At 47.8% G+C, this 15,755-nt stretch overlaps 3 protein-coding genes across 7 annotated transcripts in view; 1 reads left to right on the top strand and 2 right to left on the bottom strand.

Moving 5' to 3' along the window:
* iqgap1 (IQ motif containing GTPase activating protein 1) overlaps nucleotides 1-4,264 on the bottom strand; it is a 113,062-nt gene extending 108,798 nt beyond the window's left edge. Inside the window, exon 1 of the mRNA XM_067973449.1 lies at nucleotides 4,085-4,264. Coding sequence (XP_067829550.1) covers nucleotides 4,085-4,139 — 55 coding nt within the window. The 5' untranslated portion in view covers nucleotides 4,140-4,264. The remainder of the gene's footprint in view (nucleotides 1-4,084) is intronic.
* A 5,431-nt stretch (nucleotides 4,265-9,695) lies between these two features.
* senp8 (SUMO peptidase family member, NEDD8 specific) lies at nucleotides 9,696-14,780 on the bottom strand. 2 transcript variants are annotated; one of them, XM_067973448.1, is made up of 2 exons: nucleotides 14,648-14,780; nucleotides 9,696-10,945 (listed from the first exon to the last, which is right to left on the bottom strand). In XM_067973448.1, exon 2 carries the CDS (start codon nucleotides 10,936-10,938, stop codon nucleotides 10,303-10,305), a length of 636 nt encoding a protein of 211 aa, XP_067829549.1. In that variant the 5' UTR covers nucleotides 10,939-10,945; nucleotides 14,648-14,780; the 3' UTR covers nucleotides 9,696-10,302. The 2 variants fall into 2 exon arrangements, with proteins under 2 accessions (XP_067829549.1, XP_067829548.1); XM_067973447.1 differs by lacking the exon at nucleotides 14,648-14,780 and adding an exon at nucleotides 14,081-14,209.
* Nucleotides 14,781-15,146: 366 nt separating this feature from the next.
* The window catches only part of myo9aa (myosin IXAa), a 268,372-nt gene continuing 267,763 nt past the window's right edge, over nucleotides 15,147-15,755 (top strand). For all 4 annotated transcript variants that reach the window (XM_067973451.1, XM_067973452.1, XM_067973453.1 and 1 more), the window contains exon 1: nucleotides 15,147-15,238. The gene's annotated coding sequence lies outside the window, so the exon portion shown is untranslated. The remainder of the gene's footprint in view (nucleotides 15,239-15,755) is intronic.

The following is a 15,755-nucleotide window of genomic DNA, read 5'->3' as shown; positions in this document are numbered from 1 at the left end:
ACTCATGAACCCATTGCCGACATAATACCCTCCCCTCAATGGCCCAGTGGGCAATAGACTACCTAACATGCTGCTGACCCATACAGGAAGGTGCAAGGTTCAATCTGGTCTGTGCTGAGGAAGCTGATCTCAGCCAGGGCAGTAGAAGAACTGCAATCAGCCTCCGTGCCCCAGGCAAAGGAGGGAAAATTGTTCAGGGCTCCTGCTACTGGTTGCCAGGATTTCTTTTCAATTCATTCTGGAGATGTGGGTGTAAAATCCTATCTTGTATTGACTGTCGATGTTTATAGACGCTACACCACATTAGTTGTACAAATAGATTGGAATGTTACAGGAATCTCATCTGTAGCCTCCACTCAAAGTGGAAGGCACACTTACAAAATTAACCATTTCACACCCAAGAGGGGTGACTACGGGAGGAAGTAGAGCACAGAAATTATTGGAGTAGGATTTTGTCTTTTTGCTGCTTATAGTGAAATTATAAACATGTTCTTTATTGTTGGTGATGCCCAGCCATGGGGTCTACCTGCCTTTCTTCTGCCACGTTCCTGGGTCACTGTCCATTAACAGTACGGCACGCAGCACAGCACATTTTTAATCCAATTTATTCAAATGTTTGAAGGGGCTCCCATTCCTGGTCTTTACTCAGTCGGCTGATTTCAGCCTGGGTGGCGATGGGGCAATGCACCCTGCTTAGGGAAAATCGGTCAGGCTTCCTGCCCGTGTGCTATCCAGTGAACTGCTGGAAGTGTGCATGTTCGGACAGGATTGAATAGCCCCACGGTCGAATAGCCTACAGACACTCATGAAGAACAGCTACTTGGGTGAGGTGCAGAGGGGGTGACTGGTGCCTGTGGAACCACCCCCTGTCGGAGTCAGCATCTTCACAGGGGCGGGGGGAACTGGTAGAAACGAAGAGGCTTCCAAACTCTGTCCACCTCTGACCACAAGGAAATCCTCACTCAACTTTGCCATGGCAACCATTTCCAGATTTCTTACACATTTACACTATGTTCACCGTTAAAACAGCAGTGGGCTACATCCCCGAGAACAGAGATCTGCCAATCTGTCCGTACAGGGATCACCCTGAGGGAACTCAATAGCTACACTCGGAGAGGATCTCCCCTCTCCTCACAAACTCTCTCCACTGCAGGTGATCAGCAGAGCAGAGAAATGCAGGTATTTTATCTTCAAGTGTAGCAGGAATCGGCCTTCTCCCCTGCTGGCAGGCACTGAAATCCAGTCCAGTCTGCTGGCTGTGATCGTCCAATGTGAAATGAGTTTGAGCAATCTGAGCCCAGTTCCTAAAGGACATGAACCACTAGGAGAGGTAACGTGGGAAATGGAAAAAAGGTCACTCAGGAGCTCTTCCGGAGTTGAGGAACTTTATTGGATGTAGGTGTGGAGGGAGCTTTACTCTGTATCTAACCCGTGCTGTACTTGCCCAGGGAGTGTTTAATGGGACAGTGTAGAGGGAGCTTTACTCTGTATCTAACCCGTGCTGTACTTGCCCAGGGAGTGTTTAATGGGACAGTGTAGAGGGAGCTTTACTCTGTATCTAACCCGTGCTGTACTTGCCCAGGGAGTGTTTAATGGGACAGTGTAGAGGGAGCTTTACTCTGTATCTAACCCGTGCTGTACCTGCCCAGGGAGTGTTTAATGGGACAGTGTAGAGGGAGCTTTACTCTGTATCTAACCCGTGCTGTACTTGCCCAGGGAGTGTTTAATGGGACAGTGTAGAGGGAGCTTTACTCTGTATCTAACCCGTGCTGTACTTGCCCAGGGAGTGTTTAATGAGGCAGTGTAGAGGGAGCTTTACTCTGTATCTAACCCGTGCTGTACCTGCCCTGGGAGTGTTTAATGGGACAGTGTAGAGGGAGCCTTACTCTGTATCTAACCCGTGCTGTACCTGCCCTGGGAGTGTTTAATGGGACAGTGTAGAGGGAGCTTTACTCTGTATCTAACCCGTGCTGTACTTGCCCAGGGAGTGTTTAATGAGGCAGTGTAGAGGGAGCTTTACTCTGTATCTAACCCGTGCTGTACCTGCCCTGGGAGTGTTTAATGGGACAGTGTAGAGGGAGCTTTACTCTGTATCTAACCAGTGCTGTACTTGCCCAGGGAGTGTTTAATGAGGCAGTGTAGAGGGAGCTTTACTCTGTATCTAACCCGTGCTGTACCTGCCCTGGGAGTGTTTAATGGGACAGTGTAGAGGGAGCTTTACTCTGTATCTAACCCGTGCTGTACCTGCCCTGGGAGTGTTTGATGGGACAGTGTCGAGGGAGATTTACTCTGTATCTATGGCCTGTCTCTGTGCTGTAAATTCTATGTATGGTTCATCTGAGAAGACAGCGACAGTCAAAACACAGCCTGGGAACAACGTGTAGCCCTCAGCCTCGCCTTTGCCTGAGGCCCTTGGCAGACCTGCTACTCCATTTGTAGCCTGCCTGGCTGTAGGATCGTGACTAAGCATGGATTCAGTGCTGCCCCCTCTCCTTTTATTGCTTTGCAACCTGTTCTGGACCCAGCCGCCCATGTGTTGTCCTGCTTGCTAATTATCCTGGCCCTCACTGACCTATAGGGGCTCCCAATACATTGAATTTAAAATCCTCAAACTCATTGTCAAATCCCTCCACAGCCTCGCCCCACACCTATCCCCAGAACCTCCTCCAGACATACAGCAAATCCCGCACCCTTCCATTCTCCAACTCTGCATTTTTGTGCATCTCCCACCACTGCCTTAAAGACAGCACTTCGCCTCTTCACTCCCAACCTTTAAAAGTCACTTATGTTAAAGATACTACATAAATACAAGTTATGGCTGTTATCAATCCTGGGGAGGAGAGGGCCTCTCTTTGGTCGTCTGGAATTAACCCTGGGGAGAGTCGCCCTCTGGTCGCAAAGAGTTAATCCTGGGAGATTCTACCTTTCTCTCGTCACAAATAGTTAATCCTATAGTCTCTTCCTCTGGTCAGAGGGAATTAATCCTGGGGTCTCCATCTCTCAGGTCACAAGGAGTTAATCCTGAGGCTCTCTCTCGGGTCAGAAGGAGTTAATTCCGGGGTCTCTCTCTCTGGGGTTTGAACCAGTTGTGAAACGGAAGCTGGTTTCCCGCCATCAGGCAGCCTCACCCGGACGGCTCCCAGTCCCCGGGGATTTTAACTCCGATTCGAAGACATTTTCGCTCCAGCAGCCTCTGTGGGGGTCTGCTGGGACTGGGATTGACAGCCGGCCCCGGGTACCCCCGCTGGTTGGATACACTTCCCTGAACGATACTTGGCAAAGTTACAAACTCAAAAAGAGATACATTTAATAAAGAGAGAGCTCGGCCCAGGGGTGGGGAAGACGATGAGTTTAAACCCAGACAGATTTAGACAGTGGGTCTGACACTGGGACTGATGCAATCGGGTCAGACTGGGACTGTCTGCACTCCAGTCAGGTTGTAGACTAACTGTCTGCAGGAACCATTATCAGCTCACAGTTTAATTCCTGCAATAACCTGAACCCACCGGTTAAACAGTTTCACATCACATTAAAATAACTAAAACAGTAAACAGTTCACCCATCCAGAAAACCGACGCCCTTTCGTGTATTTTTAAGAAATGCAGCGCAGGATCCCAGCCTGTGGGGCTGGAAACGAGGACAAATGTGAGACTCGCTGTCAACTTCTAATTCCTTAAAGGAAATTTTAAAAAACAAAAAAGTTAACCCTTCCTAACCAATGTCCGCAACTTTGGCCACAGACTCGTTAACTTTCCACGGAGCTGGGGACCGAGAGTCGGAGACTGAGCAGGAAATATAACCCAAAAATAAACCTGGAGCTCGGGGAGGGGTCAATCCATCGGTTTATCGCTCCCACTCCCATCGGATTTAACCCTCCCCAAAAACCAGCCCTGACTCGGCAGGCAGGCTGTGAACTCTCTCTCACTTCTAAATATCGATTTAAAACTCGGTAAATATTTTTTTAAACTCGCCTGTTTCCCCCACCCACCCCACAAACTAACTGTAATTACTGAGCGTTGTTTCTCAGTCCCCTCCCCCAGGTGTAGTTGCTGTAGTTTTATGGGGTCTTTCACTGGTTACTTACAGCCATAGTGGGGTCTGATTGCTCCCAGTCCATCCGCCTCGTCTGATGTGGACATCCTGAGTTCAAACTGCTCTTCAAACCCTCGCAAAAGGACACAGAGGGTGCCCGCTTTGAAACAGGGCAGGCGGTGGATTTCTGTACGTGTACTTCAGCGTTTCCTTCCTCTCCTCACTCTCTCACTCACGCCCTCAGTTCTGGGTGTAGCTTCAGTCTGATTTCCCATCTTCGGGCACCCCCTACTGGACACTCTCACTTTCCTCAGTGATTCAATACAAATTAATATCTTATCAAAAGCAAAATACTGCGGCTGCTGGAAATCTGGAATAATTTTTTTTTAAAAAAATGCTGGAAATACTCAGCAAGGGAGGCAGCATCTGTGGAGAAAGAAACAGAGTTAACGTTTCAGGTCGATGACCCTTCCGCAGAGCTGGAAAAGGTGAAAGATTTAACAGTTTTTAAGCAAGTAAAGAGCCAGGGAAGGTCTGTGATAGGGTGGAGGGCAGGAGTGATTAAATGACAAAAGGGATGATGGTGCAAGGCAAGGAGGGTAGTAATGGGACAAGTAACGAAACAAAAGATGGGTCTAGAGGAGCTGTAAATGGCAACATCAGAACCAGCACCTGCTACCTGAAAAAATGGGAGTAGTGGTTATAAATATCTTATGTTCTTTGTAGTTCTTCAGACCTATTTTATATATTATTTTCTCCAGATCGCTGTGGCTCAGTTGGTAGCACTCTCACCTCTGAGTCAGAAGGTTACAGATTCAAGCCCCACTCCAGAGACCTGAGTACGTAATCTGGGCGACACTCCCAGTGAAGTACTGAGGGAGTGCTGCACCGTTGGAGGTGGTATCTTTCGGATGAGATGTTAAACCGAGGCCCTGTCTGCCCTCTCAGGTGGTCATAAAAGATCCCATGGCACTATTCAAAGAAGAACAGGGGAGTTCTCCCTGGTGTCCTGGCCAATATTTATCCCTCAACCGACATCACTAAAAAACAGATTATCTGGTCATTTGTCTCATTGCTGTTTGTGAGACTTTGCTGTGAGCAAATTGGCTGCCACGTTTCCTACATTACAGCAGTGACTACACTTCAAAAAAAAAATTTAATTAGCTGTAAAGCGCTTTGGAATGTCCTAAGGTCGTGAAAGTGCTACATAAATGCAAGTTCTTTCTTTTCTTTATCCCTTATGATCAGGAGTATACTTTTACTGTCCAATATTTAGTTAAAACAATAGGATGTCTGGGGATTGTATCAGTGGACCCGTTGTTTTGGGTTCTATGTACTGTGATCTGACAGAGAGGACAAGTCCAATTATAAACCAAAAAATTGTTTTATTTGGATTATTTTATATGAAATGCACAAATGAACAGGATATTGTTTTCAGAGCAAGTTTTATCCATTTCCTTTCACTCCTCATCTTGTAAAAAATAATGAATTACACAAAATTTATGCATTAAATTGTCTTACCTGACATTAAAAATCGTTGTTGCTGATTGGTATTCACTTAGAAAGCGAGACCCCCGCCTCTCTTACTGGTCCAGTCCCAAAACCTCCTGCGGACTGTCTTTTTTCCAGAGAGACAGAGGGAGAGATAGAGAGGGAAAGCCAAAAGCTTACCTTTCCTCCCCATTTTGGCACTGCTCCTTGGCCAGATTGCCACTCCTTCCTCTGTCGAAACTTGCCTCCTTTTGTTTAGGTGAACTATTTTTTAAAGGGAGTTACCTTGAGGAGAATGATGGATGCGCTCAGAGTCAGTTTCAGAGGGGCTCTCTGTCTTCCCCTTGGGGTTGGGCAGAGGGTTAATATTGGGCTTAGGGTCAGTGTGAATATTTTTCAGGGGGACTTTATTTCATTGAAGGAGAGTGTTTATGCCGACCGGGAAAGACTCTACGAGATGAATTTGTAGGTGCGAAGGGGAATTGACGTTGACAATATAATTCATGATGCTGCCTGGTTGGCCTGCTCACTGCTCTCCCTTGGGCACTGGCCATGCAGCAGCTGATACCTGGGTCACAGGTACAAATAGCTGTGGGGGTGAGGAGGGGGAAAGAGGGGCATACATTTTCTGGTGCTGAAACCCTCATCCATGCCTTTGTTACCTCTAGACTTGACTATTCCAATGCTCTCCTAGCCGGCCCTCCCACCTTGCACCCTCCGTAAACTTGAGCTCATCCAAAACTCTGCTGCCCTTATGCTAACTCGCACCAAGTCCCGTTCACCCATCACCCCTGTGCTCGCTGACCTACATTGGCTCCTGGTCTGGCAGTGCCTCAATTTTAAAAATTCTTATCCTTGCTTTCAAGTCCCTCCATGGCCTCACCCCTCCCTATCTCTGTAACCCCTTACAACCCTCCAAGATTTCTGCACTCCTCCAATTCTGACCTCTTGCCCATTCCTGATTTCCTTCGCTCCACCATTGGCGGCAGTGCCTTCAGCTCTGGAATTCCCTCCTTAAACCTCTCCCGTTCTTGGGTCGGACTGCCAGGGCTCATGGGCCGAGTGTGGTTCGGATACAGCCCTTGCTGCTAATGTCGGGGCTGCCACAATGCAAGTTAAACGCATCAAAAACATTTTGGGAGGGTTTCTCCCATCCACAGTGCTGCTTCTCCACTCTTTCCTGCGAGGTACTCAGAACTGCACACTTGACAAATCAGTTTGACAGCAAGATCTGCAGGTTGCTGGATTAAAATTGCATTGTGCATATTGGGAATGAACTTGTTATCATATTGGTATGAAATTCCTCTTCCCATGACAAAGGTGTAAACCCCCTGCTGTGATCACTTAATTCAGCACGGACCGGAGACTGAATCTGGCATCTTCTTGTTCTGTAAGACTCAGCAACAAATTGGATAACTTTACTGGGTCATTTGTATAGTACAAGTTTGGTTGAACATTATCTTTGATGATGAGACCTCCTGCTGTTTTCATTCGGATTTTTAAAAAATTGAGAGACGTAGGCGAACCGCCAAGAACACCGCTAAGGTTGGAAAAAGTAGGAGCGAAGATGAGGGTAAATCAAGAAGTAATGATTAGCTGACATCAAGCTTGTAATTTAAATGCTGTAAATTGCAGGAGGCAGGGCAGACTGAGGGAGGTACACTTTCCAGGTCTTGGGAAAGATTCAGTTAGAGCAGGAGATGATGTGATGCGTCGTGAGTTTAATACAGTGAGGATGCACTGGGCAGTGTACAGTATTTAGAGCTTGGGAGGAACGAGATCTTCATTATTAAAAGGTCACATTAATTGGGAACATTTTCTCAAGACAGAAAAAAAAAATCTTTAAAACTTGGTTTAATCGGCAATCAATAGATTAGTTTTACAACTGCATTAAGCTCAAGGCCCCACTGAGAGCGTTCAGATTTAAAATGACTGAAACTGAACAGCAGTGATTATATAGAGAACAGCTCCTCTTGTTGGATCTGTGAGTCAATGCATCTCGCAATTGGGCACAGCACAACTCAGTGAGGGAAGGGGAAATCAGCCAGAGTTTCTGCTCTTGGTCGCCATCCAATGGCCCCTGCTGGAAAGTGCACTTGACTGGATATCAGTGAGGCCTCTGCAAACAATAAGGCTGCTGACACTCAAGGGGGTAATTTTAACCTAACTCGCAGGACGGGAAACCCACGGGATCAGGTGGTATTGCACCCCGCCCAACATTCCTCTCCTTTGACTTCAATGCCCTCTCATTGTCTAGGCTCACATACATAGAAGCTACATCATGGAAACAGGCTTTTCGGCCTGACCAGTCCTTGTCAGCGTTTATCCTCCACATGGGCAAATAATCCTTAATACATTTACCCGCCCAGTTCCCATATTCCTTCATCCACCTAAGCAATCTAATCTTGAATGTTTCTGCCTCAACCACTAATCCTGGAAGTGAATTCCACAGCCTCACAACTCTCTGTGTGAAGAAGTTTCTCCTGCTCTCTGTTCCAAATCTCTTACATTTAATCTTGTATCAATGGCCCCTCGGTCTAGACCCCTCAACTACTGGAAACAGTCTGCTTCTATCTACCCTGTCTCGTCCTTTCATAATATTAAACACTTCCAGAATATTGCCCTGTAATCTGCGTTGTTCTAATGAACAATGCACCATGAAGAATGGTCACCTGCCTGAGGTAACTGAGGGTGGCTGGTGTCTGCGGAACTCATATACCTTCAGGGGGGGAGGAGGGGTGAAAATCGGAACAAGAAATTGAAAAAGAACAAAAGCACGTCTTGAAATCACCCGCACAAAGCAGTATTTTGTGTATACACACAAGAGCATGTTACAAAAAGACAATGCGACTCCCACTGACATAATTTATTTTAACTTTCAGAAAGCTTTTGAAAAAGTTCCACATGAAAGTTCCTAATTAAACTGTACCCATGGAAATCCAAGGGTAGAATATGTGACTGGATAAGAAGTTGATTAATAAATATGAGACAGGGGGTATTATGAATCTGGGAGGTACTGGGTAGGGTTCCAGAGGGTGTGGTGTACGGACCCTTGCTTTTCTAATCTACATCAATGATCCGGATGTTGAATGAAATTGTATAAAATTTGTCATCAACATTAAAATAGACTGAGCAGTGGAGATACAGGATGCAATTAATGAAACTGATGTTTTGTGGATAAACAGCAAAGTCCCAGAAACAGCAAATTAGATGAATGGCCAGTTAATCTGATTTTTGATGTTGGTTGAGGGAGGAATGTTGGCCAGGGCATAGTCTTCTTCAAATAGTGCCGTGGAATCCTTTACATCCAGCTGAGGGCAGACTGGGCCTCAGATTAACGTCTCAGCCGAAAGACGGCACCTCCGACAGTGCAGCACTCCCTCAGACGTGATTATTTGGAATTCTCTACCCCAGAGGGCTGTGGATGCTCAATCGTTGAGTATATTCAAGGCCGAGATATAGATTTTTGGACTCTAGGGGAATCAAGGGACATGGGGATCAGGCGGGAAAGTGGAGTTGAAGTTGAAGATCAGCCATGATTTTATTGAATGGCGGAGCAGGCAGTGAACCCTGCTGGAAAGTGGGTAAGAGCAGGATCGGGCTCAGCTACGATGCCTTCCAAGGTCAAACCTCACACAAGATTGGCCACTCCAGCAAGATATCGAATGGCTGCTGGTCCCTATGGAATTACAGCCAACAAGAGTCACAGCTTCAGAAGAGGGGGAAGAAAACTGGACAAGGAAAATCACGTGGTCAATGCAGTTTAGAGATTCCGAGATGGAACCAAGCCAATCCAAGAGTCCATCGGAGCGTTATAACGGCTACTCAATCAATCACAATGTTGGTCCCAATCTCACCATAACCGAAAAATGGAAACAATTTGTTTTACTGAGAAACTCAGGGGGCGAAGGGCCATGGCCCGTAGTGCAGGATACCACCAACACGGAGAAAAATAGAGAGAAGACAAGATAAATCAGGAAACTATCAGATGACACCAATTTTGGGGTTTTAAAGGCATGTGGATTGTAGGAGATCGGGACGACCAAGGGAGATGAAGAGTTCCATCGGTTTTAGGACCTGGGAAAGAATGAGTTAAAGCAGGAGGTGATGCAGTGTGTCTTAATTCAGTGAGGGTACATAGTTCAAGAACAAAAAGATTAATGCAATACAGATCTTTTGTTAACTCAGTTTCTATTGTTGTATTAAGTCATACAAAGTTTTCAGATTCAAGAAAAACAAACAAGAAAAACAAACAAAATGGAACACCAAGTCAGATTAATTCCACTTAAGAGTGTAATTCAGTGACAGGTGAACGTAAGGGATGCACAGCACCATAACATGCTGTCAAATAACGGGATACTCATTTAAAATGCACTTTAATGAATATGATGCCATCAATTTCCCCCCTCCCCCATGCACCAAACAGCAAAGAAGACAGTGACCAAATGGTTTTGTGTAAGACGTTATGCTTCGGGCATGTTCCAGAAGGTCATAATGGATTGTAACAAGAACTACAGTGACCACATCTCCAAGCTGCATCAACAAAAAGCCCTGGGGAGTGGGGGAGGGGAGGGGGAAAGAGATTCCCTAGCATCCTTACAAGCATCATGTCTTACAACATGCAAAGCCCATCCATCCGTTATACTCCTGGCTGGAAAAGTATCCGAACCCTGCAACGGTGATTTCTTCTTCAACAAAAATAAGGCCAATCTCAACACAGCCAGCTAACTCATCAGCAACTAAGGTGCTGATTTACTAAAGACAGTCACGCAGAACGAATCATTTCTTCGACAACTGTTCGATCAGTTTTTTCCAGCTGGCTCTCTTCTGGGTGATGTAGGCTGGGGTGACGACCAGCAGCAGCGGCCTCTGGTCCCCCCTGAGGTACTGCTCGCATAAAGCCTCTGTGTTGCACATCACGTACATCCCGCAATCGTAGCTGTTCTTCTGGACTGGCGCTGACTCCTCGACGAAAGGCACTTCGGATTTGGTTCCCAGGAAACGTTGGAGCTTTGCGGTTATCTGCCGAGCATGGCTTGCATTCATATTGCTGCAGGAATCGTAGTGACTGAAGCAGTTCTTGTCTCTGCTGTAGAACAGCAGGCTCCAATGAGATCCTCCGGCCGCCTGCACCGAATTGTCATTGACTGCCAGGAAGACCAAGTTCTTCTGGGCCAGTGCTAGTGGTTCCAGGAAGATGGCCAGCTCCTCCTGGCTGGCCGTGCACTTAATAAATTGAGTAACTTCGGGGCTGATGAAACAGGCTTCGTCCGACAGCTCCTTGTACTGCTCAGTGGCAAAGTACTCAAAGGCAAACCCTATGATATTGTCATTGAGCCAGTTGGGTGGGTTGAGGAGTGAGAGGTCAGAACGGCGTATTAGACTGTCATGGTAGCTCAGTAACACTGGGTCCATGCTGTTCCTGCAAACAAAGAAGGTATTTTAGATACTTCACCATATTTAACCACAGCCTATATACGTAATGTCAGGCCTAAGATGCTTGGCAAATTACACAAGATCATTACAGATGAGGAAGGCCATTCAGCCCATCTTTGTTCATCCATCCAGAAAGACTCTAAAGTTCCCCCATTGCAGCATCCAATTGGTTCTAAAATGAATCCAGGGTTTTCACCTCCACTACTTTAACTGGAAGTCCATTCCATGTTTGATCACTCATTGTGTAAGAACTTCCTGCTGTTAGGGTCTAAATTTGCCTTTTGTTAGTTTGAACCTGTGCCTTTATCCTACTCGTGCAATTTACTTTGAATGTCATTTTCCAAATTTACTTTGTCATCCCATCAACTCTCTTACATGTTTCTTTCAGATCATCTCTGAGATGTCTCCTTTCAAGGTTGAAAAGCCCAAATTGCTTCAAACTTTCTCAGACCTCTGACAGAAGTGATCAGCCTCATGGCAAGGAGCATACAGGGTAGGATAAGGCAAAAAAAGGGAATCTTATGTCAGATAGTGAGAGCTCAATACTGCAGAAAGCCTAGAGGAGTATAGTAAGTGCAGGGGTGAAATTAAAAATGAAATTAGGAAAGCAAAGAGGGGGCGTGAAAAAATACTGGCAAGTAAAATCAAGGAAAACCCAAAGGTGTTTTATAAATACATAAAGAGCAAGAGGATAACTGAGAAAAGAATAGGGCCTATTAGAGACCAAAAAGGTAACCTGCGTGTGGAGGCAGAAGACGTGGGTATGGTTCTTAATGAATACTTTGCGTCTGTCTTCACGAAAGAGGGAGATAGTGCAGATATTGTAGTTAAGGAGGAGGAGGAGTATGAAATATTGGATGGGATAAACAACATGAGAGAGGAAGTATTTAAGGGGTTTAGCATCTTTGGAATTGCCAGGCCCGGATGAAATGTATCCCAGGCTGTTAAGAGAAGCATGGAAGGAAATAGCGGAGATTCTGACCATCATTTTCCAAGCTTCTCTGGCTACATGCGCGGTGCCGGAGGACGGGAGGACTGCTAACCTTGTACCGTTGTTTAAGAAGGGAGAAAGGGATAGACCAAGTAATTACAGGCCAGTCAGCCTAACCTCGGTGGTGGGCAAATTATTGAAAAAAATTCTGAGGGACAGCATAAATAGTCATTTAGAAAGGCATGGGTTAATCAAGGTCAATCAGCAGGGATTTGTTAAGGGAAGGTCGTGTCTGACTAACTTGATTGAATTTTTTGAGGAGGTAACAAGGTGGGGGGGGGTCGATGAGGGTAATGCGTTTGATGTAGGCTACATGGATTTTAGCAAGGCTTTTGACAAGGTCCCACATGGCAGACTGGTCAGAAAAGTAAAAGGCCATGGGATCCAAGGGAAAGTGGCAAGTTGGATCCAAAATTGGTTCAGTGGCAGGAAGCAAAGGGAGATGGTTGACGAGTTTTTTTGTGACTGGAAGGCTGTTTCCAGTGGAGTTCCGCAGGGCTCAGTACTCGGTCCCTTGCTTTTTGTGGTATAAGTAAATGATTAAGACTTAAATGTAGGGGGCATGATTAAGAAGTTTGCAGATGATACAAAAATTGGCCGTGTGGTTGATAACGAGGAGGAAAGCTGTAGTCTGCAGGAAGATGTCAATGGACTTGACAGGTGGGCAGAAAAGTGGCAAATGGAATTCAATCCGGAGAAGTGTGAGGTAATGCATTTGGGGAAAAAGGCAAGGGAATACACAATAAATGGGAGGATACTGAGAACTATAGAGGAACAGAAGGACCTTGGAGTGCATGTGCACAGATTCCTGAAGAATCAGGACAGGTAGATAAAGTGGTTAAGATGTCATATGGGATACTTTCCTTTCTTAGCCGAGGCATAGAATATAAGTGCAGGGAGGTTATGCTAGAACTGTATAAAGCACTAGTTATGCTACAGCTTGAGTACTGTGTACAGTTCTGGTCACCACATTACAGGAAGGATGTGATTGCACTAGAGAGGGTGCAGAGGAGATTTACGAGGATGTTGTCAGGACTGAAGAATTTTAGCTATGAGGAAAGATTGGATAGGCTGAGGTTGTTTTCTTTGGAACAGAGGAGGCTGAGGGGAGATTTAATTGAGGTGCATAAAATTATGAGGGGCCTAGACAGAGTGGATAGGAAGGACCTAGTTCCCTTAGCAGAGGGGTCAATAACCAGGGGGCACAGATTTAAAGTAACTGGTAGAAGGATTAGAGGGGAGCTGAAGAAATTTTTTTTCAGCCAGAGGGTGGTAGGGGTCTGGAACTCACTGCCTGGGAGGGTGGTAGAGGCAGAAACCCTCATCACATTTAAAGGGTACTTGGATGTGCACTTGAAGTGCTGTAACCTACAAGGCTACGGACCAAGAGCTGGAAAGTGGGATTAGGCTGGACAGCTCTTTTTCGGCAGGCACAGACTCGATGGGCCGAATGGCCTCCTTCTGTGCCACAAATTTCTATGATTCTACGGTTTCTCTATGCACAGCCTCCAATGCTTGAATGTCTCCCTTACGTCTGGGTGTCAGAAATGGACACAGCACTCAAGGTACTCAAGCATATTACTTTCTGTTTGCTGCATTTTCTACATTATAACAGTGGCCACACTTCAAAAGTACTTAATTGGCTTTAAAGTGATTTGGGATGTCCTGAGGTCATGAAAGGTGCTATATAAATGCAAGTCTTCTTTCCATATATTTCAACATTATCGAATCATACAGCATAGGAGACCATTCGGCCCATCATGCCTGTGCTGGCTCTTTGAAAGAGCTGTCCAATTAGTCCCACTCCCCTTGCTCTTTCCCCATAGCCCTGTAAATTTTTCCTTTTCAAGTATATTTCCAATTCATTTTTTGAAAGTTACCATTAAATCTGTTTCCACTGCCCTTTGAGGCAGTGCATTCCAGATCATAACAACTCATTGTGCAAAAATAATTCTCATCTCGCCTCTGGTCCTTTTGCCAAATTATCTGAAATCTGTGTCCTTTGCCAATGGAAACAGTTTCTCCTTATATACTCTACCAATACTCTTCATTATTTTGAAGACCTCGTTTAAATCTCCCCTTATCCTTCTCTGCTCTAAAAAGAACAACCCCAGCTTCCCGAAAACTGACCTATCATTGCGGCATGATTGACAGCTAATTAGCATATGTCCCACCCCCGAGGATGTGACTGACAGCTCAAAATGAGCATGGCTCGTCCCCGGTACGATCACAGCCCCGCCTCTCGCAGTATGATTGACAGTTCAGTGACGAGCACAGCCCCGCCTCTCGCTGTATGATTGACAGTTCAGTGACGAGCACAGCCCCGCCTCTCGCTGTATGATTGACAGTTCAGTGACACGAGTACAGCCCCGCCTCTCGCAGTATGATTGACAGTTCAGCGACAAGAACACAGCCCCGCCTCTCGCAGTATGATTGACAGTTCAGCGACAACACAGCCCCGCCTCTCGCAGTATGATTGACAGTTCAGCGACAAGAGTACAGCCCCGCCTCTCGCAATATGATTGACAGTTGTGTCAAGAACAGCCCCGCCTCCAGCGGTACGATTGATGTCTGGAACATCATCCGACTGCTGAAGCGGCTCCAGCGGCACGAGTTCCCCATCGAAGAATCAGTCACATTATTGCCCAGATGAAGAATAAATAAAGTCAGGCAACTAACTCCCGCATTCGCTATTACCTGACTGCTGAAAACCGCCGAGGCCCGGCCCAACCCAACCCTGGCCTGGCCCGGCCCGGCCACAGGCTCCGCTACAACGGAGATCGCAGCTTCATATTGCCGCGCACAACAAACGCTGCGCGCAACGGCTGCCGTAAAGCGGAGCGGCGGCATCTTCACGACCGCGGGTCCTCGCCCGGCAAAACGCCGGCAGGTGGCGGTGCGGCTCCGGCTCGCGGCGCCGCGGTGCGGGGCGGGCGCATGCGCCGGCCGGCGCGCGCTCGCCCCGCCCACCTCTTTTCTTGATTGCAATCCGCTGCCTCGGCGCATGCGCGCGACGCTGGCTCGTGCCGAACGGAAGAGCCGAGGGAGCAGCGAATTCTCATCGAGAGGGAGCTGTGGCGATGACGGAGCGGCGGGGCTGGCACTGATCCGCGGGTCCGGACTGTACTGGCCTCGGTGGTGGTGGTGGTGGTGGTGGTGGTGTGTGGGGGGGGCGGATACAACCGAGAGAAAGAGAGTCGGTGCTGGATGAGGGGGGAGTGGAAGCGCGGCCCCGACATCAGGAGCGGCGGCGGAAGCGCGCCCGGTACTCAGAGGGACTCTGATGAGGTGAGAGCGTCGTCGTCCGTCCGTCCGTCAGTCAGTCAGTCAGGGACCGGGACCGGTTGCCTCCTTAACCTCCGATACGGGCAGCCTCGGACCCCCGCAATCCCTGCTGCTAACGTACCCTGCTCGCGCCAGCCTGCCCGCCCGCGGCCAGAGCGCGAGCCCCCACATACAGAGCGCGAGCCGCACTCTCGAGCCCCGTGACAGCCCGTGCCAACAGGGGCACATCTGCACCCGGGACAGCCCGTGCCAACAGGGGCACTTCTGCACCCGGGACAGCCCGTGCCAACAGGGGCACATCTGCACCCGGGACAGCCCGTGCCAACGGGGGCACTTCTGCACCCGGGACAGCCCGTGCCAACAGGGGCACGTCTGCGCCCGGGACAGCCCGTGCCAACAGGGGCACGTCTGCGCCCGGGACAGCCCGTGCCAACAGGGGCACGTCTGCGCCCGGGACAGCCCGTGCCAACAGGGGCGCGTCTGCGCCCGGGACAGCCCGTGCCAACAGGGGCGCGTCTGC

Source organism: Heptranchias perlo, chromosome 38, assembly GCF_035084215.1.
Source record: "Heptranchias perlo isolate sHepPer1 chromosome 38, sHepPer1.hap1, whole genome shotgun sequence".
NCBI classification, from domain to species: domain Eukaryota; kingdom Metazoa; phylum Chordata; class Chondrichthyes; order Hexanchiformes; family Hexanchidae; genus Heptranchias; species Heptranchias perlo.
This window is presented reverse-complemented; position numbering and strand designations above follow the sequence as displayed.